This window comes from Pinus tabuliformis, chromosome Q, assembly GCF_031772625.1.
Source record: "Pinus tabuliformis cultivar Carrire ecotype Pingquan chromosome Q, CPIR1, whole genome shotgun sequence".
NCBI classification, from domain to species: domain Eukaryota; kingdom Viridiplantae; phylum Streptophyta; class Pinopsida; order Pinales; family Pinaceae; genus Pinus; species Pinus tabuliformis.
The window spans coordinates 432,969,490-432,989,090 of NC_142296.1; the positions used below are offsets into that span (position 1 = coordinate 432,969,490).

Here is a 19,601-nt window from a genome sequence, read left to right on the forward strand (position 1 = left end):
CACCGATTTACTATCCTGCATATTAAACCTCTGTAGTATTGTCTCAACATACTTCCTCTGGTTTAACTAGAGATTCCTCTGTGCCCAACCTCTTTTAATTTCCATGCCCAAAATTTAGTTTGCAGCACCAAGATCTTTCATGTCGAATTTGGAGGACAATTGGGTCTTCAAATCCTGGATAATTTCTTTGTCATTTCCAACCAGCAACATATCATCCACATACAAGACCAAATAAATAACACAGTCACCAATTAATTTAAAATAAACATAGTGATATGCTTTGCTTTTGGTGAAGCCAAGTCCCTGTATAAATGTATCAAATTTCTGATACCACATCCTTAGGGACTGCTTTAACCCATACAGAGACTTCTTTAACTTTCATACCAGTTCTTTCTTACCTTTCACCGCAAAGCCTTCGGGTTGCTTCATGTAGATCTCTTCTTCCAGATCCCCATGAAGAAATGTTGTCTTCACATCCATCTGTTCTACCTTAAAGTCAAAATAAGTAGCAACAGATAAAAGTAATCTAATAGAAGTTATCTTGGCAATAGGAGAAAAAATATCACCAAAATCAATTCCTCGCACATGGGAACAACCTTTTACTACCAACCGAGCTTTGTATTTCTCCACCTTTCCTTTTTCATTTGTCTTCTTCTTGAACACCCATTTGCTACCAATGGGTTTCCTTCCAGCCGGCAACTCCACCAGATCCCAAGCCTCATTTTTGTGCAAATATGCCATTTCTTCAACCATGGCCTCTTTCCAGAGTTTTCCATCCTCTGAATCTACTGCTTCCTTCATAATTTTGGGATCACCATTAGTAATAGATAAAGGAAGATTCAAATAGAAAGAAGATGGACTATACCTTTCTGGTTGCCTTCTTTCTCAAACTGATCTTCTTACACTCAGAGTTTGTGGTTCTTCATCTTCTAATTCCTCCTCTGCTATAGAGTTTGATTCTTCCTCCTTTAGTAATTTTTGGAGGAACACTTCCTAGAATCAAATGAATAGCATGATAATGATCACGAATAGGTGGGAGGCCTTTGGGAGTCTCAAATACCTTGGAATGACTGTCCAAGACTGTTTGGAGATCTCGAGAAATAGATGATTTCGATGTGGGAACCTCTACTGAACACAATTGTGAAATTACACCTTGTTGTTCTTTCTTTAGAGGCTTTTTCATTCCATTAGAGCTGATTATCTTTTCTGGTTTCCCTACAATACCCCTTAATTCAACTTCCTTTCCTTCCGAACAAAATTTCATGGAAAGTTCTTGAAAATTAAAAGCTATTGTACCCAAGGATTGTAGCCATTGGACTCCTAGTACAACATCAGCACCACCCATTAGAGTGGAAAGAATTAGGCTATTTAATACATATTCTCACATGGATAGCTTGATATTATGGCACTTTCGAGAGAAATTTATGGTTCCTCCACTTGCAACCATCACTTGACGCTCTGGTGTTGGATATATGAAGCAATTCAATTCCTTGGATATCTTACAATGAATAAAATTATGGGTATTGCCCGAATCAATCAACACAATTACCTTTTTCTTCTTGATATGTCCTTCTATCTTGATAGTTTGAGGAGTGGTAATTCTAGCCAATGCATTACAAGATATGTTCATAATCATTTCTTCTTTCTCTAGGGGTTTTTCCTAGTGTATATCCTCTTCTTTTTATGTTTCTTGTTCCTTTTCTTCCTCCTCTTCACAATCTATGTAAAATAATTTTTTCTCAGCACACTTATGACCTTTACTGTATTTTATATCACAACTGTAACAAAGCCCTTTTTATCTTTTTTCTTCTAATTCTTGTGGTGTCAACCTTGTAGGCTGTGGAAGGCTAGGGGCAACAACACTTCCATCTTTATAGTTGTGAGTGTTAGGCTTCCTTGTTGCCATAATTTTTCTTTCCATTTTTATTTCCAACCTAAATGCCTTCTCCAATGAATCATGTTCCCAAAGGTGAATCTCATGTTGGATGTTATCCTTTAAATTACCTATGAACACATCAATGTTATGATCCTCTGGAATATCTTTTACCCTTATATTCAATTTTTGGAAGTCCTCAATGTTCTCCATCATTGAACCCTTTTCTTTGAGATTTATCAATTGGATAAAAAATGTGTTTCTTTTTGTATCCTCATAATGTGCTATCATTTCTTCCGTAAAAATTTCCCAAGTGACAATTTTTTTACGAGAGAAAAGTCATCGATACCATACAATCTGATTTGGTTCCAAATATAAAGTTGTAAATGGTACCTTTTGTGTTTGCACATTATGGAGATCAAAATATTTCTCCATCTGTAGTATCCATTTTACGGAATCCTTGCCATCAAACTTCCTCATATCGATCTTTGGAACATGGTGGGTCTTCAATCCAACATTAGAGTCTATGAAATCATGATTAAAATTTCTTTTGTTCTCATCATAAGTTTCCTTTACTGCCCTTTCACCATTAATAAACATTTCTTGTTGCAACTTTGTCAAATCTGTCTTCAAATCTTCCATTTTTCCTTCCATCTGATCTTCCACGTCATTCATATTAGCTTCCATGCCATCCATCTTAGCTTCCATGCCTTTCTTTAAATCATCCTTCTTAGCTTTTGTTACCTTTTGTGAGAGTGAAATTTGTTGCACTTGGTCTCATAATTTCGATATATCATGTTGCATTTCTTCCTCTTCTTCATGAGTCATGCTAGAGCTTTCAGGTTGATTATTAGGTGTTTCCATTTTCTTTCTTTGGGTCATCAATTAATGATAATTATGCTTCACTATGCCCTTTGAATTCCTTCAAACTAATTTTCAAACCAAACTTATGCAAAATTTTAAAAAAACTACACACCTTTTTTCACTTTTTAGGAGCTCTATATTTAATCTGTTGTATCTCTGAATTTCGGATCTCCAAGTTCTAAAATTGCGAATTGTAGTAGCTCTTTGATTCCTCTTTCCAACACCACTAGTATGATTGAAATTTGATTCTCCAAGAAGGAGTTATGCCCAATCTCCCAAGATGACCTGGTTATACACTATTTGAGTAGAGTGAACTTGTACGAAGTGCCACATGTCACTATTTCAAACTTTGGACCTGAAAATGATGCACAGAAAACTAAAACCCATCCTCTTTTTGAAAATTCTTACAAAATTTCAATCTGATACTCAGAGTGAAAGTTATGACAATTTTCCCAAGGTCACCTGTTTGGGATGGAATTCAGGAGCCTGCAAAACCCCTAACTTACTTAGATCATATCTCCAAAAATATAGCGAGAAAAGGTCTAAAATTCAGACCTGAGGATCATAGAGATTTCGGCTCAAATGAGGATTTTTTTAGCTTCTGAAACGTTGTAGAAAACAAGTTCTAGCTAAAATTCCACGATGACCTGTTTGCAGCAATGAAACCCTAGAATCCAAACCTCTGATACCAAATGTTATGAGACCAACTCACAAAAATATAGAAAAGATAGATCAATGACTTACAAATCAGCCTCTTCGAGGGGGAAACCTCCTTTACATTACACAAATGAACAATTCTTCGATGATACAAATGACTAAACCTCCTTTCTATATATACAAGTCTAAGGGGTCACAATATAATCAAAGCTGACATAACAATAATAATATAATGGCACAACAATAACAATAGTGGGCTTCTATGGGGCACAATAATAACAATATGGGGACAATAGGGGCACAATAATAAAAATAAGGGCTACAATGACAATAGTAATGGCGGAATCACTAGTATTATAGGGACCTAACAAACCACCAAACACTATCCAACACATTTGGGTTAAGAAACATCTGGTTGCAGTGTTTTGGTAAAACTTAAGGGTCCCTAGCTTCATGCCACACATTTCTAGGGTTTATAGATATCATCCCACTATCGTGATCTTAATTTAAATTATTCTGATCAAAGATGTCCCACCACTTGCACTTAAAAATAACACATCGGAACTAAGAGAAGTCCACTTGAATGATCTCTTTTATCTTTCCAACGTAACCTAATGTCCCCCTCGCATTAGGTTTTGATTATGGTGGCTAGAAAAACTAGATTGGTCGAAATCAACTTCCACTCCACAGTCTTGTGTCATGCATCCATCATCGAAATCCTACATGCAAAAATGATGTCCATATGCCCAAATAGATGGGAATAAATGCACCTATAAAAAATTGGCAAAATGACAGTGTCATGTGTATAATAATCTGAACACACACACACACACACACACACACACACACACGCACACACATATATGTTACAATTCAAAGATGCATTATGAAGTTAAAAATGTAAAAAAGGAGAGTAATTACTGATTTGTTCCACCCAATCCCTATGTCTAGCATATCCTCTTCAGCACGCGGGTAACTAACATATGCACCATATTTCTCTCTGACTTGATCAACAACCCAACTATTAGGGTATGTCATTGGCATATTTTCTTTTAAACGATCAGGATAAGGAACAATTCTACCATTCACTATTTGAATTATTTCCTGTCACTATCCCATTTCCTCCTCCTCTGCTCATACAATGAGACCCACGATTGTGTCACTTCCATATTGTAAATAATGAATTTTTTGAAGGCTTCAATTTCTGAATTTGCTAATTAAATCAAACCAACATATATAATATGTATGAGATCAAATTATTCATTCTTATGAAGTTTAATGTGAATATTTACTATGTAGAAATTTTACAAATGATAAGCCACTTATTCTTTATCATGCATCTCATTCCATTCATTTTGAGAAGCTTCCCTTCTATTTTGTATTCATCCCTTTCATCATCTCAAATCATCACAACTATTGTGTTGTTGATTTGCTTGATGTACTCACAAGCATAATTGAAAGACTCATACAATATACACACCTCTACCATAGACCCCTCAAGTTTTTCCCTTTTTCGAACAAAATCTTTCAATTTCTTCATGTAACTCTCTAAGAAGAACATCCAATGATAGGAAACCACCCCAACTAATTCACCCTCATATACTAGGTGAATTTTGAAGATGAACCTACAATTACATGAAACTCATCGACAATTCCTTCTCAAACATACAAACAATCTTAGCTATCTCTTGATGTCACCGTGGAATGATAGCCATATCAATCTCCTTTGATGTGATCCAACATACAAATGAAAATAATTTAGATATGGCACATTTTAGGACTTGGGGGAAGGCATGGTTCACACACCCACGTATGAGAATGGGATAATGACACTCAATAGTAAATAGTACATTATACAAAAAATATTTATAAAATATCCCATTGCATAAATAAATAAATAAATAAAATCATGTTTTTGGCATCCATACTCTTAGAAAGTTTAAATGGTCATGCAATTTCAACCTCGAAAAATGGCCTTCCATAGTGGAGAAGTACCATAATGAAGACCCATATAAAGAAGGCACCCTGACACTCATTATAACTTCCTTTGCCAAAGAAATGTAATCTTTGTTTAAAATCCATGGGACATTACCTTCTTTGAAAGACCAAGAGGGACCAACATCTACTCTTGTTTCTTGTCTTGGCCAATATTTCTTCTTAGTTTTTGAAGAAATAAGATCTCTCCTACCAACCAATGTGTCATTTTCTTTTGATGATATGCACCTCCATAAAGAAGATGAAACATTTTTAAATATATGTGTGGGATCTAGTAAGTGGGGAATCTTAATATGCTCCCAATATGGGAGCTCATAAAAGATAGATTTCCTTTTCATCCCAATGGACAATTTCTCAACATAGGTGTCAAATAATTTTGGATCATCGAACATAGGCTCCCCATTTGAATCGAACATTTATGCAAACTCCTTCTCCTTCTCTCTCTCATATGCTCTAAGCCATTCAGTTGGTGTCATTATTGCAGGCCTTTGGGTTCTCTCTGGTTTACCATTAAAAGTAGATGTTTCTCTTCTGTAAGGGTGTTCTTCTGGGAGGAATACCCTGGAGCAGTCATACACTAGATTTTGTAGGTGGTCGGACCACCTAGCCTTCAGATAAGGTCCATGAAATTTACATCCATGATACCCTTTTGTTGCAAGACCTATGAAATTATAGTATATAGGCTGACCCATTAACGACCATGAAGATTGAAACATTGCATCGAATTAAATTAATATGCTAAACAATATTTTTACGTATATAAACAAATAAATAAAAATGTAATTGATCAGAGAAAACTCGTAATCCTGGATAATCATGTATGGTATAAGCACATATGCCATACAACATAAAAATCCTATCTATTGTGATGGGTCTTAATACATTGTACACATGTCTCCCTTCCCTTAATTCCTTCAATTCATCTACCAATGGTTGTAAGTAGACATCCATATTCTTTACTTGTCTCTACCAATGACTATGAGAGCCAACATAAGATGTTCATTCTTCACAGATAACCATGGGGGGGGGGGGGGGGGGGGGGGTATTGTTACTGATCACTGCTACAGGTAAAACATAATAGTTCGTGTTTTGGAGGGAATATGGGTTGACACCATCCATGGCTATGCTTAGTTGTAAACTTCGTACTTCATCCTTGATTTTTGTAGGCGATGTATCCTCTATATGCTTCATGACTATTGAATCTATTGGGATTCATATAACTCCTAACTAAATTCTGTGTGAGGCATGCCATCCTTGCAACATAGCTAATTCTTTGCAATGAAATATACCTTGAATCCTTGGTATTATAGGCATGTGCTTTAATATCTTAAGAGGAGGATCATGTGATTTACCCATTTTTTTTAATTATGGTACTTGTCATGCCCACATTTTGGACATATCTCTATGTCTTCATATTCTCCTCTATATAGAATACAATCATTCAGACATGCATGATATGATATGTACTCAACACCCAACATTTTCAACAATTGATTTTCCTCTTTGTAGCTACCAAACAAGATATTATCACTCAGAATAACCTTATCTTTGAATAACTTGTGTTGGTGGGGAATATAATAGTACATGTCAATATTTAACATTTGTAAAATCAACTATTTTTAATGTTGATTGTGTGACAAGATTTCTCAAAATATGAGGTACTTGATTAATCATGCATGTGAATTACCTCAATATTGCCAAGAAACATGCATTCGACATGCCAAAATTTTCTTTCAAGTTGTACAAGAACATCATTGTCCCCAACTGAGTATAATTTGACTTGCTATCAGGTGCAAAGAGAGGGGTGGTGGAAGTTGATTTCAGGCTTTTGAATAAGGTGTCAGTGATATGGGCATCATCCCCTAGCTCATCATCCTTGAATTCATCTAACAAATTTTCCTCCATGGTAGTCATATCCCATAAGTAATCATCCATACCAACCTCTATTTGATTGCCTCCATTGCCAACTTGTGATGGAGAACTACTATTTTTGAAGTCATTCCTAATTGATGAATCTAGATGTAGTGGGAATTGAATAGGTGGTTGATTCAACCATTCTTTGTATGCTTCCTCTCCAAGTCTTTCTTTTAATGCAAGCTTCTCTAGAGTTTAGTTTGTAGTGGGATGCATCGGAAGATGGTAGGTAGGTCACTCATCATCACTAGAATCCTAATTTCAAAAAATATTGAACATCACTAGTACAATATCAATGATATTGTTAAGCATGACAATGCAATTAGTTTGTTGAAATTAAATTACACTAAATAATTATTACCATCGTTGATCCAAGATTGGTGCTGGAAGATTCCATCTTCCAATTGGCAAGGTGAAGAGGTTATCCATTTTCATCTACCAACTACTTGTGATATGTTGCTCCTGATAAGAGCTTCCGACGTTTTTGAAATGGAGGAATATTTTCTACATCTGAACTCGATTATGAATTAGGATCCTGCAAATTTGGATACATTTTTATTCAAATTGACATGGATTAAAAAAATTAATAATCAATTAGATAATCAAAATATAAATAAAATCTGAACTTATTGGAGATGGAAAGGGAGAACTCCACGAAGGAATTTGATCAACAATATGGAATGAGCTAAATGTGAAGAATTAGCCATTTTATATTATTGATATTTTGTCCCTACATTTGAGAAAAATCAGAAATAAATTTTGTGTGCATATCTAGAATTAATTTCAAGAACCATATAAGCATAATCTAAATTTCAATATAGTTTTCAAATGATTTTTCAAGAAAAAGGTGACTTTAAGCGAAATATGTATACTATGAATTGTTGTAATTCATGTGGATGTGTCTTATAGGATAATTTGAGATTAATATGTCATTTTATGTGAAAATAAAAATTTAAAAAGCTTTTAAACCCTACTGTTGCACTAATCATCACATCGATGCCTTTAAATAATAATAGCACCAGCGCATTCAAATAATACCTGCACTGGTTTCTAGCATTCTGAAAAATATAAAATATGTTACCATATCAGTGCTCTTATACTATGGGATGGGGTCCCCAGGGGAAGAATTGAATTAATTTAGTTGTTTTTGTAAATAATTTTGTAAAGAATGTAAAGTCTCCGAAAAATATGGATGTGAAGCCCATAGCTATTCAAGAGTCACAGGGGCCTTAGTACCTTGTTTGGATAAGTGATAAGTGGTTTTGAAGACTCACCAATGAGCTAGGGGCCATGGTATTGTATTAGAAAAGCTATAAATAGTTGATTCATAGTGAGTCTTAGATATAACTTTTGATAGATAAAAATAGAGAGACGAATGAATGAATGAATGATGTTGTAAAGTGTTGATAGACAAGAAGGTCTATTCATGTCAGTAGCGAATGAAAGGCTTTGTAGCTGAGTGCGCGAAGGCATGGAAGAGTGCACAACTAAGTGCATGGACCCTTGTAGATGAGTGTGTAGGGTAGTTGAAGTCTGTACTGGAACGATTATGATTAATAAAGACTGATTTTGGGTTGAAAATACTTGCATCTATCTATTTAATTGTCATGTTACATTCGCTGATGTTTTTGTAATTCATTGTGCTTTCTCTGCGCGAATTAGGTTAATTCAACATGTTTATTCTTAACAACATGATTAAATGATATTCATGAAGATCTAAATCTATTTAGGGTTAGTTTCAGATAAGGAAGATAGGTCTGCGCGACAACATATCTAGATCTCAGAAGCCCTAGAAGACCTGTTTAGTTGTGCGAAAGTAGTAGACATATCCTGTTAGGGCCTAATCAACACAATTGATTGGTCCCACGAAGAATTGAAGGTACCTGGGGCCAAGTTAGGAGTTTAACTCTATCAGAAGATGAGATCTGCATGTAAGAAGATCTAAGGCACTGAAAGACATCACACTAGTCTCTGGATGCAAAAATTTGGTTCTTACATCCCCCAATACTTCTTCGGGTGAGACTGCGACCTACGCTACGCAGGTTGCTGCCGAAAGGGCCAGCAGTGTAGTGTTTTGTTGGTTGGTGCAACTAACTCCAAACTTGGGTTAGGACCTCTTAAGCCAACCAACAATTTAGTTGCTGAGTGATTCGAGGGCGAGTCATGATCTTTGTGTTGGGGGCCTGTTGGGATGTGGTCCCCTGGGTAGAATTGAATTAATTTAGTCATTTTTGTAAAGAATTTTGTAAAGAATGTAAAGTCTCCACAAAATATGGATGCGAAGCGTGTACCTAGTCAAGAGACACAGGGGCCTTAGCCCCTTGTTTGGGTAAGTGATAGGAAATTTTAGAGACTCACCCATGAGTCGGGTGCCATGGTATTATATTAGAAAAGCTATAAATAGTTGAGTCATAGTGAGTCTTAGATATAATTTTTGATAGATAAGAATAGAGAGACGAATGAATAAATTATGTTGTAAGGGGTTTATAGACAAGAAGGTCTGTTCCTGTCAGTAGAGAAGGAAAGGCACTATAGCTGAGTGCATGGAGGCCTCGAAGAGTCCACAACTGAGTGCACAGACCCCTGCAGCTGAGTGCACATGGTAGTTGAATTCTGTACTGGAACGATTCTGATTAATAAAGACTGATTTTGGGCTAAAAATACTTGCATCTATCTATTTAATTTTCATCTCACTTTCACTAATGTTTATGTAATTCATTGTGCTTTCTCTGCGCAAATTAGGTTAATTGAACATGTTTATGCCTAACAAGATGATTAAATGATATTCACAAAGATCTAAATCTATTTAGGGTTAGTTTTGGACAAGGAAGATAGGAATGTGCGATGACAGATCTAGATCTCAGAGGCCCTAGAAGACCTGTTTTGTTGCACGAAAGTAGTAGACATATCCTGTTAGGGCCTAATTAACTCAATTGACTGGTCCCGCAAAGAATTGAAGGTACCTAGGGCTGAATTAGGAGTTTAACTCTATCGAAAGGTGAGATTTGCGTGGAAGCATATCTAAGGCACTAAAAGACATCACATTAGTTTGTGGATGCACAAACTTGGTTCTTGCATCCCCCAATACTACTTCGGGGGAGACTGCGACCTGCACTACACAGGTTGCTGTTGAAAGGGACAGTAGTGTAGAGTTTTGGTGGTTGGCGCAACTAACTCTGAACTTAGGTCAGGACCCCTTAAGCCAACAAATTCAAGAAGCACACCAAAGAGACAACAACAGGTCCATGAAAGAAGCGGAAATCAGATAAACAATCGCAGGTGGGCCCTCTTGTACTAACAGAGGGCGATTTAGATGAGATCGGTGACAAGGTTAGGGATACCACATTAGAGATATGGTCACACTTTGAAAAACAATATATACAGACACTGGGGAGTGTCCAAAAGGATCTGTGTGAGCAGTAGATCCAGGCCGGTAGGATCCAGGCAAGCGTTGGGAAAGCGAGAATTGTGCAAGTGAGCCTGACTCAAGTGAGCATGAGTGTCCCAAAAGTGGAACAGAAAATGGACCTAAGGATCATTCCTTTACTAGAAGGATCCTTATGAGCAGATAACCAGGAATACCACAACACGCTAGAAAAGATCAAGGGTATTGGGATCAATGTGGTTGCGCTGCCACTCCTGACCCTCCACGCATTGCATCAGGGGGTCTCAGATGAGTTGCAGATCAGGGAGCAGTGTGCCCTTGTAGTCCTCAGTGAATGTAAAGTCAACAATGCATAGATGTATGAGGAGAAGACACATGCATGAAAGGAGAAAGAGGAAATGCAATCATGAAGCACAAACCTAGAGTTAGTAATTGAACAAGTCTGTCAAATAGTTCTAGAATTGCATATCCCAGACCATGCACAGGCAGAGAAAAAACTCAAGAAATTAGTTACTGCAGTGCATGAAGCCAAAGATGAGGTTGGGCAAGTCACTTTTGAGTTCTAGATGAAGATATCCAAACTCCAGCTCAAGCTTCAACCAACCACACTGCTAGAAGTTCAGGAACAAAGAGGTGCAACTATAAAATAATCAATGGGTCAACTAGATGTCGCAATTCACGGTTGCGACCAACTATTCAATTAGGCAATGGGCCTATGGGATACATTGCAGGAGGACCCTAAGATACAATAGTTGAACATAGAGATCAAGGAAGCACAACAAAAAAATGATGGAATTAGTGCGACTGCGCAGACATTGGCGCCATTTCAGCGCTTAATGAGCTTGCAGGAAGGAAAGGCGATTCAGATGAAGATCTAGGAGTTACAGAAAAATCAGTCCCTGCTAAGAGACCGGCTTCAGCCTTGGACAAAGGAAGCTAACCAACTTTCATATAATATTCATGAAAAGTTGAATGCCATGCAACATACCCAGCGGACTACGCAACTTGTAGTGGAGGGGCTAACCACAGAGAAATTGGTCCAGGAGTTACAACAAGCAGTAGAATAGAGTATTGTGAAGCTTCAAACATCAACTAAGGAATTAAGTGAACTCTGCCAAATGGTGGAACAACCAACTAAGTGAATCGAGGGTGAGTCATGATATACATGTTTGGGGTCTATTGGGATGGGGTCCATAGGTGTAGAATTGAATTAATTTAGCCATTTTTGTAAATAATTTTGTAAAGAATTTAAAGTCTCCACAAAATATATACGTGGAGTGCATAGCTAGTCAAGAGTCATAGGGGTCTTAGCCCCTTGTTTGTGTAAGTGATAGGCGGTTTTGAAGACACACCAATGAGTCAGGGGCCAGGGTATTGTATTAGAAAATCTATAAATATTTGAGTCATAGCAAGTCTTAGATATAAATTTTGATAGACAAGAATAGAGAGATGAATGAATGAATGATGTTGTAAGGGGTTGATAGATAGGAAGGTCTATTCCTGTCAGTAGTGAAGGAAAGGCTCCACAGCTGAGTGTGCAGGGTAGTTGAAGTTTGTACTGGAACGATTTTGATTAATAAAGACTGATTTTGGGTTGAAAATACTTGCATCTATCTCTTTAATTGTCATGTCACTTTCACTGATGTTTCTGTAATTCATTGGTCTTTATCTGTGTGAATCGGATTAAATGAACATGTTTATCCTTAATAAGATGATTAAATGATATTCACAAAGACATAAATCTATTTAGGGTTAGTTTCGGATAAGGAAGATAGGTCTGCGCGATGACAAATTTAGATCTTAGAAGCCCTAGAAGACCTGTTCAGTTGTGCGAAAGTAGTAGACATATCATGTTAGGGCCTAATTAACACAGTTGACTGGTTCCACGAAGAATTGAAGGTACCTAGGGCTGAATTAAGAGTTTAGCTCTATCAGAAGATGAGATCTCCACAAAAGCAGATCTAAGGCACTGAAAGACATCACACTAGTATTTGAATGTAGAAACTTGGTTCTTGCATCCCCCAATACTACTTCGAGTGAGACTGCAACCTACAGTACGTAGGTTGCTGCCGAAAGGGCCAGCAGTGTAGGGTTTTGATGGTTGGTGCAACTAACTCTGAACCTAGGTTAGGACCCCTTAAGTCAACATGTACAAAACCATACTAATCTGTTTAAATTAAAAAAAACATCAATACACACTTGTTTCTGGGATTTTGAAAATAAAAATGAATTTTTCCATGTCAGAGCTCTTGTAAAAATTACAAAACCAATTCATTTAAATAAAAACTACTTGGTTTCATTAAAATATTAATCATACCATTTCTGGATTTCGAAAAAAATAAGAAGAAGAAAAATAATTGTATCATGTTAGTGCGTTAAAAAATTTTGGCACCCCGACAATGTCGACGCGCTTTACTTGTTATTTCACTGATGCTCTTTACATTGAACACATTGATGTTCATATTAAGTGAAAAATAAGCATGATTTTGTTTTCTTTTCTTAAAATTAAAAAATGAGGGGAAATAGATTTTTCAAAATCTAATTTCATAAAGTCTTTAAAAAACTAAAAAGTTATTCACTATTTCATATTTGTTTCCCAAAATTTCAAGGGAGTGATTTGCAAGAGAGACATACTAGGAGCATCGTGCAACAACAAAATACTATGGAGTAGCAGAACTATTCAGAAGATTAGAAGCTAAAAGGTACGGTGATTCACTCAAAACCCTACATAGTAAATTTTTTAAATTTTATTGTTGATTTTACTAATAATGTTTTTTACAATTTCTGTTAGGGTTTATTTAAAAGAGAGATCATTTTCAAGAGAGACATATTGGGAGCAGCGTAATATTTTGGAACCATAGAAAGATCATAATTCGAGAGATATGGTTATTCACTAAAAAACATGCATAGAATTTTTTTTTATTTTTAATGTTAAATTTTTTTACAATTTCTGTTAGATTTATTCAAAAAAAAAATTGAAAACCATGTATAATAAAAAAAATTACTATTGATTTTACTAGTAACATTTTTTATGATCTCTCTTCCTATTTAAATTTATTTAAAATTCAGAAAAGAAAATAAAATCAATACTTACCTTAAACCCTTGCTTCTTCTGGCTTATGTGATTGCAAAATTTCACCTTAGGGTTTAAATCCCTCTACCCTTCACAATTAAGGTTTTTAAGTTTAGGCATTTTAGATTTAGTGGGTTTGTGTACTTACTATACATAAGGCATTTGACATGTCAAGTAGGGGGATCACTTATTGAATTACATCCAAACCCTGTCCATCCTATTTGTTTAAAAAAAAAAAAAACATATGTTTCACAGTGCACTAATGTAATATAAATCACTAGTGTGGCTTGTGTAATATAATGCACTAATGTATAACCCTCTCGATTCTGTCCGGTTTGTTTGTTTGTTTTTGTTTTGTTTTTTTTTTGTAAAGGTTAAGCAGGACTTTATATTTAATAGAATACAGTAGAATACAAAATGTAGAGTGGGAGTCGAGGGGACCTCCCTTTTTCTACCTTTATAAAGCTGCCTGGGTCTAGTCTGAGAACATAGCAAATACTCTATGTTTGTTTTCTAACAGTACACTTACATCCGGTAGAATTATCGATATAGATGCATACATAGAAGAAACAAGGAAAAACAATGACAGTCATGCTCTACATGTTTACATGGTTAAAGGTCCAAGTTTTTGATGGTATTTCACATAGCTTTGATTTCCCCATCCTCTAGGTCTTGCCAAAGGATGTGATAATCTTCAAGATTGGACTGAATGCCAGCATTGGCCATGGCATCGGCTAACTTATTTGCTGTTCTTCGAACCACTTGAAAGGTGACACCTTGAATATTGTTGAGGTGGCCTTGTAGGTCCCTCAGGATTTTTGAGAGCCTCCAGCTTGGGGTTATCTTGTCCACCTGGGTGCCAGTCTGGAGTTTTCGCATCATCTTGATGACAATCTCCGAATCTCCTTCTACCACCAGAGGTAGAAGTCTGTAGCGATCAACCAGGGTGATGCCTCGGATGAGAGCGATTAGCTCTGCAATGTTATTGGTGTTCACGCCAAGATTGCCATGATAGATGAGATGGATGTTACCAGCATGATCCCTAACTGCTCCACCGTAACCAGCTTTTCCCGAGTTTTTCTTTGACGCCCCGTCGAAATTTAGCTTGAATGTTTGAAATGGAGGCAGACACCACTTATCCTATGACATAGCAACTGAAGCCTGGTTCCTTCCAGTAGGAATGGTCGTGGCTTTGAGATTTAGGATCTGGATTATTCTTTGGTCACTCAGAGATGTGCTTCCCTCTGGCTGCAATATACCCATGGCATTGATCGACTCTGTGATGAGTTGTCGCATCTTTCCTTTTAACATGTCCGCTGCCATCACCGAATTCTTGAAGATTCTTGCATTGCGCTCTTTCCAAAGGATCCATGCTATGGCTCCCAGAATGAGATTCCAAGCTCTGTTGACTAGAGGGTTGGAGGATATGGAGGATCTCCAGTTGCTTAGTGAATGATAGATAGAGTTTCTACTTCTATCAGATTGTCTAAAGATGATGGCCATGTCATCCCAAAGAGAGCAGGCAGTGGGGCAGGTGTTGAGAATGTGATTGAGAGTTTCCTGATCATTCTCACAGAGAAAATAGCAGGAAGGCCCTATGAAACCATGTTTCTAAAGATTGTCCCATGCAAGTGCTCTATTATGCAAGACCAGCTAGGAGAACAGGGTGATTTTGGGCCAGGTTCCTCTGTTCCATAGAGCGTGCCATTTGGGGTCTAGTTGCGAGTCAGGAGAGGCAGCCATGATCTTGTAGGCTTCTTTGAGGCTGAAGGTTCCTTTAGGATTACTTCCCCACTGAAGGATATCCTCTCTATTTGATGTGAGGATTCTTTGCTAATCTAGGTCTTGTAAAAGAGGGTCTATATTCACATGGTGGTCTTGGGTGAGCCATTGCTCTTTTGATAGCCATTTTTTCCATGTAGTAGCCACGTTCATAGGTTGCCAGTAGTCTGCTACAGTTACCAACCCTGCTTCTTGCATGGCCCTTTTAAGAGTAGTCCAATCTGGGTGGTCCAGGGGGGGGAGTTGCTACCAGGCATCCTCCCAGAAGAGGGTGGTGTTGCCTTGGTGCACTTCCCAGAAGCTGTGCCTCTGAACAATATGTCAATTTTCCCATGCTTTGTTCCAGAGGGGGGATCCTTGAGTGTTACCAGTGAGCCTGATGAGGTCTTTGTCCCTGACTTGATTCGTGTACTTCACTTTCCACAAGGTGCCCCAGAGGGAATTAGGATTTTCCACCCATCTCCACCAGATTTTCGCTGCTACAGCCTTGCTTAGGATTTCAGGATCTCTTAGGCCTAGTCCTCCCGCCAATTTTGGTTTACAAATGTCTGTCCACTTGAGGAGAGCCCATTTTGATTTCTTAGAAGCTCCATTCTAGAGGAAGGACCGCTGGATGTTTCGAATGGATTTATAAACAACTTTAGGAGCCGCTAGGGCCGAGAACAGATAGGCTGGCATAGTTTGAAGAACTGATTTGACCAAAACCAGTCTGTTGGCCATGTTTAGGGCTCTGTGAGTCTAACTACTTAACTTGGCCTTCATTTTGTTAAGGAGGGCTTCCTAGTTTGCAGATTTGGGGGCATATTCCGAGAGTGGAATGCCAAGGTATTTGGTTGGAAGGGAGTTCTTCTGAATATTAAGAATTCTGCTAAGATTTCTCTGCATAGGAACGGAAGTATTGAAGAAAATAGTTTGGATTTTGTGAGATTGATTTCCATACCTGAGGCCTCCGAGAAGGTCTTTAGCACCTTGCTGATGGTTCGAGCTTCCTGCACTGTGGGGGATCCCATGAGCATTGTATCATCTACAAATTATTGATGCATTACTGTGGGGCCGTGAGGTGCAGGTTTGATGCCTTTGAGTTGATTCTTCTGGTTTGCTTTGGATAGAGATCTTCCCAGACCCTCTGCCATGATAACAAAGAGAAAAGGAGATAGGGGATCTCCTTGTCTTATACCTCTGGATGGAAGGAAGGGTTGTAGGGGCCCTCCATTCAGCATGATTGAAAAGAATGCTCCCGAGACCAATTCCATTATCCAATTTATCCAAATCTGACTGAAGCCGAAAGCCTGGAGGATTGCTCTTATGTAGATCCAACTGATTTTATCAAAGGCCTTTGAAAGGTCAAGCTGGATGAGCATACCTGGAATCCTCTGTGTTTTGATAGAATGCAGAACCTCCTGAGTGAGGATTATGTTGTCGGTGATCTGCCTGCCTTCAACATATCCTGATTGCTCTGGAGATATGATTGAGGGGAGGATGGGTTTAAGTCTGTTAGCCATCAGTTTGGATAGGATTTTATATATGACATTGCAAAGGGCTATGGGTCGGAACTTGTCGGGTGAGTCAGCTTGATCAGATTTTGGAATTAGGGTGAGGAAGGTGGCATTGATGGCAGGCAACACTCTCTTGGTTCTGTGAAAGTTCTTTATAAGGTTGAAAAGGTCGGCCTTGATAATGGGCCAGCAAGCTTTAAAGAATTCAATTGTAAAGCCATCTGGTCCGGGGGCTTTGTCAGTAGCCATGGTGAAGACGGCTGCTTCAATCTCCTGCTCAATGAACTCTCTTAAAAGAAGGGAGTTTTGCTCCTCTGTAACTAAGGGGGGGATAGCACCAATGACTTCACTGATGGCTTGGGTTCTATCATGAATGGGATCTTTGAGAAGTGAATTGAAGTATGAGTTAAGTTCAGTTCCTATTTGCTCCCTGGTATAAACTTTAGCGCCATCAGCTTTTTTGAGGGATAGAATATGATTGTTGGCTCTGTGCTGAATGGTTGACTTATGAAAGAAACTTGTGTTGCGTTCTCCATGTTTTAACCATTGCACCCTCGATTTTTGTTTCCAAAGCAGCTCTTCTTGTCTTAGCCTTTCTTCCCATTGCCTTTGTAGGTTTGATTCCTGAGCCAACCTTTCATCAGTGGGCCCTTCCTTGATCATTGTTTGCTGGAGGCCCGCCATTTTTTCCTCGAGCTCTCTTTTGGCTTGAAAAATGTTGCCAAAGGTGTTCTTGTTCCAACGTTTGAGATTGGCTTTGATGATCTTGAGCTTTTGCTAGAAGATGTACATGATATTATCACCCTCTATGGTGGTTTGAGTCCACCAGCTCTGTATATTTTGCATGAATGTTGGGTGATCTGTCCAAAAAGCCTCGAATCTGAAAGGTCTATTGTGAGGCCTGTCCATATTGGTGAAGTGAATCTGCACTGGCCAGTGATCAGATCCCCCAATAGGCAGAATGTTGGCCTCCATATCTAGATTTTGGAGCATGATGGATTCCGAGATAAGGAACCTGTCGAGCCTCGATGCAATTTGCCTATTTCCCCCTTGCTTATTGTTCCAAGTATGCAGACCATTGACTGTGGGGACATCAATGAGTTTAGATGCAGCTATGAAGGTGTTGAATGCTTCCGTGTCTTTATCCAGTCTTCTTAAGCCTCCCTTCTTTTCCTCTAGGGTGGTGATCATGTTGAAGTCACCACCTAAGATCCAGTGATTTGCCCCATGGTGTTGTCGGACCTCGTCCAGGTCTTCCAGCATCTTGAACTTTTCCTGGATCCGCTGAGGTCCGTACACATTGGTGATGCATATTGTATGCCTTGATTCTGGCATGTTGAAGATGACTGATAATGAATGCTTAGTGGACAGAGCATTCTGCATAAAGAACTTGCTTTTATTCCAAAACATGAGTAGCCCTCCTGCTTGCCCAATGGCTTCTGTGCTTATGCAATGATAGCCTTTTGAAAAGAGTTTTTTAAGTGTCTCTATGCTGTTGGATGAGCATTTGGATTCTTGAAGAAGAATAAGGTCTGGGGATTGCGAGAAAAGATGGTTTTTTAGGATTCATCTTTTGGAGGTACCATTTAGCCCCCTGATGTTCCAGGTTGTGATCTTCATTGAGTAACCTTTGGAGTGGATAGGACCAAGGCCCTAATTTTTCCTTCATTGATTAGGCGCCTGCCGAGTTCTTGTATTTGCTGTTTTGTGGATTTTCACCCCCTTTTTCTTCCCAGACCTTTCGGCCTATATTGGTCCAGATCCAGGTTGGCTTGAGTGCCCGATTGGCTATCGTTTCCCCATTGCTTTTTGGTTGCATTCTGGTTGATATATTCCAACTACAAGTATGCCATTTCTATTTTCTCCAAATGCTCTTGGGGAATGGCATCCACTCCCAGTTTGGACCATTTCTCATTGACCTTTTGGAGATCTAGGTCACCTATGATCTCCTCCAGAGGATTGGTGGGAGTGGTTGAGGATGGCTGGTTTGAATGGGTTTCTGTGCAGGGAGGGGTTTGCAATATGGCAGGGCTTGTATTGTTTTGGATGGGAAGGGGCTGTGGGTTTTGTTGCTATGGCTAGGCTTGGTGTGAGTCAGGGCTCGGGATGGAAGTGTTTGATGGGTTTGATAATTAAACAGTCATGGATAGATCTTGAGCTATGGGGGCAGGAGATTCCAGAGGGTTCTGGTTTGGAGCAAGGTTGCCAAGTGCTTCAAAGCTATTTTGCTGGGTGGGGGTCGGGTTAGTGGAGGGTTTCAGAGGATTTTTTCCCTTCTACCCTTTGTTCTTCCTTGATACTGGGATGAAACCTGGGGGTGGATTATCCACCTTATCCGCTTGGGTTTGTGGTGGGGGTTGATTAAGGGGGCATCCATGACTAATATGTCCATGTTGTTGACATTTCCGACATCTAAATGGGATGTTTTCATAGTTGATGGATTGCTTCGAATGAACTCCCCTGTGGATCAGATCAATATGGCCTGGGAGGGGTCCTGATACATCCGTGTAAACACAAATTCTAGCATAGGCAGTGTACTTACCTTGAGATGTGAGATCTGAG

General features: G+C 38.5%; 1 protein-coding gene across 1 annotated transcript; it reads right to left on the minus strand.

The window, feature by feature from the left end:
* Nucleotides 1-17,816: 17,816 nt before the first annotated feature.
* Nucleotides 17,817-18,374, minus strand: LOC149220073 (uncharacterized). Its single transcript, XM_089386992.1, has one exon. It carries the CDS (start codon nt 18,372-18,374, stop codon nt 17,817-17,819), a length of 558 nt encoding a protein of 185 aa, XP_089243118.1.
* Between the last annotated feature and the right edge of the window lie 1,227 nt (nt 18,375-19,601).

What these genes read in the sequence shown, in the direction of transcription:
- LOC149220073 (XM_089386992.1), bottom strand. Translation starts at nt 18,374, where the DNA reads ATGCCAGAATCAAGGCATACAATATGCATCACCAATGTGTACGGACCT.